This window comes from Ictidomys tridecemlineatus, chromosome 3 (assembly GCF_052094955.1).
Source record: "Ictidomys tridecemlineatus isolate mIctTri1 chromosome 3, mIctTri1.hap1, whole genome shotgun sequence".
Lineage (NCBI taxonomy): Eukaryota > Metazoa > Chordata > Mammalia > Rodentia > Sciuridae > Ictidomys > Ictidomys tridecemlineatus.
In genome coordinates, this window is record NC_135479.1 from 51,152,311 (window position 1) to 51,153,578 (window position 1,268).

The following is a 1,268-nucleotide window of genomic DNA, read 5'->3' on the forward strand; positions in this document are numbered from 1 at the left end:
CTACAGCAAATCATGGATCCAGAAGCTGGGATCAATAGGACAGCTGTCACCGAGTTCATTCTACTGGGCCTGGTGGAAACAGAAAAGCTACAGTCCATGCTGTTTGTGCTCTTCTTCTTTGCCTACCTGGTCACAGTTGGGGGCAACCTAAGCATCCTGGCAGCCATCTTGGTGGAACCCAAACTCCACACCCCCATGTACTTCTTCCTGGGGAACCTATCAGCACTGGACATTGGGTGCATCACTGTCACTGTTCCTCCCATGTTGGATCGTCTTGTGTCCCACAAGCGTACAATTTCCTATGATGCCTGCCTCACACAGCTCTTCTTCTTCCATCTGTTGGCTGGAATGGACTGCTTCCTGTTAACAGCCATGGCCTATGACCGATTCCTGGCCATCTGCCGGCCCCTCACCTACAGCACTCGCATGAGCCAGACAGTCCAGAGGATACTGGTGGCTGCGTCCTGGGCTTGTGCCTTCACCAATGCACTGACTCATACTGTGGCCTTAACTACCCTCAACTTTTGTGGACCCCAAGAAGTGAATCACTTCTACTGTGACCTTCCCCAGCTCTTCCAGCTCTCCTGTTCCAGCACCCAGCTCAATGAGCTGCTGCTCTTCGCTGTGGGTTTCATAATGGCAGGAACCCCTGTGGTTCTCATCATCAGCTCCTACATCCACGTGGCAGCTGCAGTCCTGCGAATCCGCTCAGCTGAGGGCAGGAAGAAGGCCTTCTCCACATGCGGCTCCCACCTCACCGTGGTTTGCCTTTTTTATGGGACAGGCATCTTCAACTACATGCGTCTGGGTTCAGAGGAGGCTTCAGACAAGGATAAAGGGGTTGGGATTTTTAACACTGTCATCAACCCCATGCTGAACCCACTTATCTACAGCCTCAGAAACCCTGATGTGCAGGGTGCTCTGAGGCGAGTATTTGTGAGAAGGCAGTCACTGACCTGAGAAGTGACAGGATTCCTCCTTTCCTGCCTTTTCTGGACAGGAAACTTTGCCATGAAGGCAACAATCAATTAAAAATGCTCCATAACCATTTTCCCTATCTCTTAATGCCTGAAGATTAGTGTTATGTGTTTGTCCTACAAGGAGACCCTGCATAATTCATTCATTTACCCATTCAATAAGTACCTGTTGGATTACTTCTATAATTCAGACTGTCTTTGAAGAAATTGGTGGACAGAGTAGACAAAAGTCCCTTGACTCGTGAAACTCACATGCTGTAAAAGTCAGCAAGATTTATTTAAACACCACAT

At 49.1% G+C, this 1,268-nt stretch overlaps 1 protein-coding gene across 1 annotated transcript; it reads left to right on the forward strand.

Moving 5' to 3' along the window:
* Positions 1-960, forward strand: LOC101962877 (olfactory receptor 3A2). Its single transcript, XM_005332744.2, has one exon. It carries the CDS (start codon positions 13-15, stop codon positions 958-960), a length of 948 nt encoding a protein of 315 aa, XP_005332801.1. The 5' UTR covers positions 1-12.
* The last annotated feature ends 308 nt before the right edge of the window (positions 961-1,268 follow it).

What these genes read in the sequence shown, in the direction of transcription:
- LOC101962877 (XM_005332744.2), top strand. Translation starts at nt 13, where the DNA reads ATGGATCCAGAAGCTGGGATCAATAGGACAGCTGTCACCGAGTTCATT.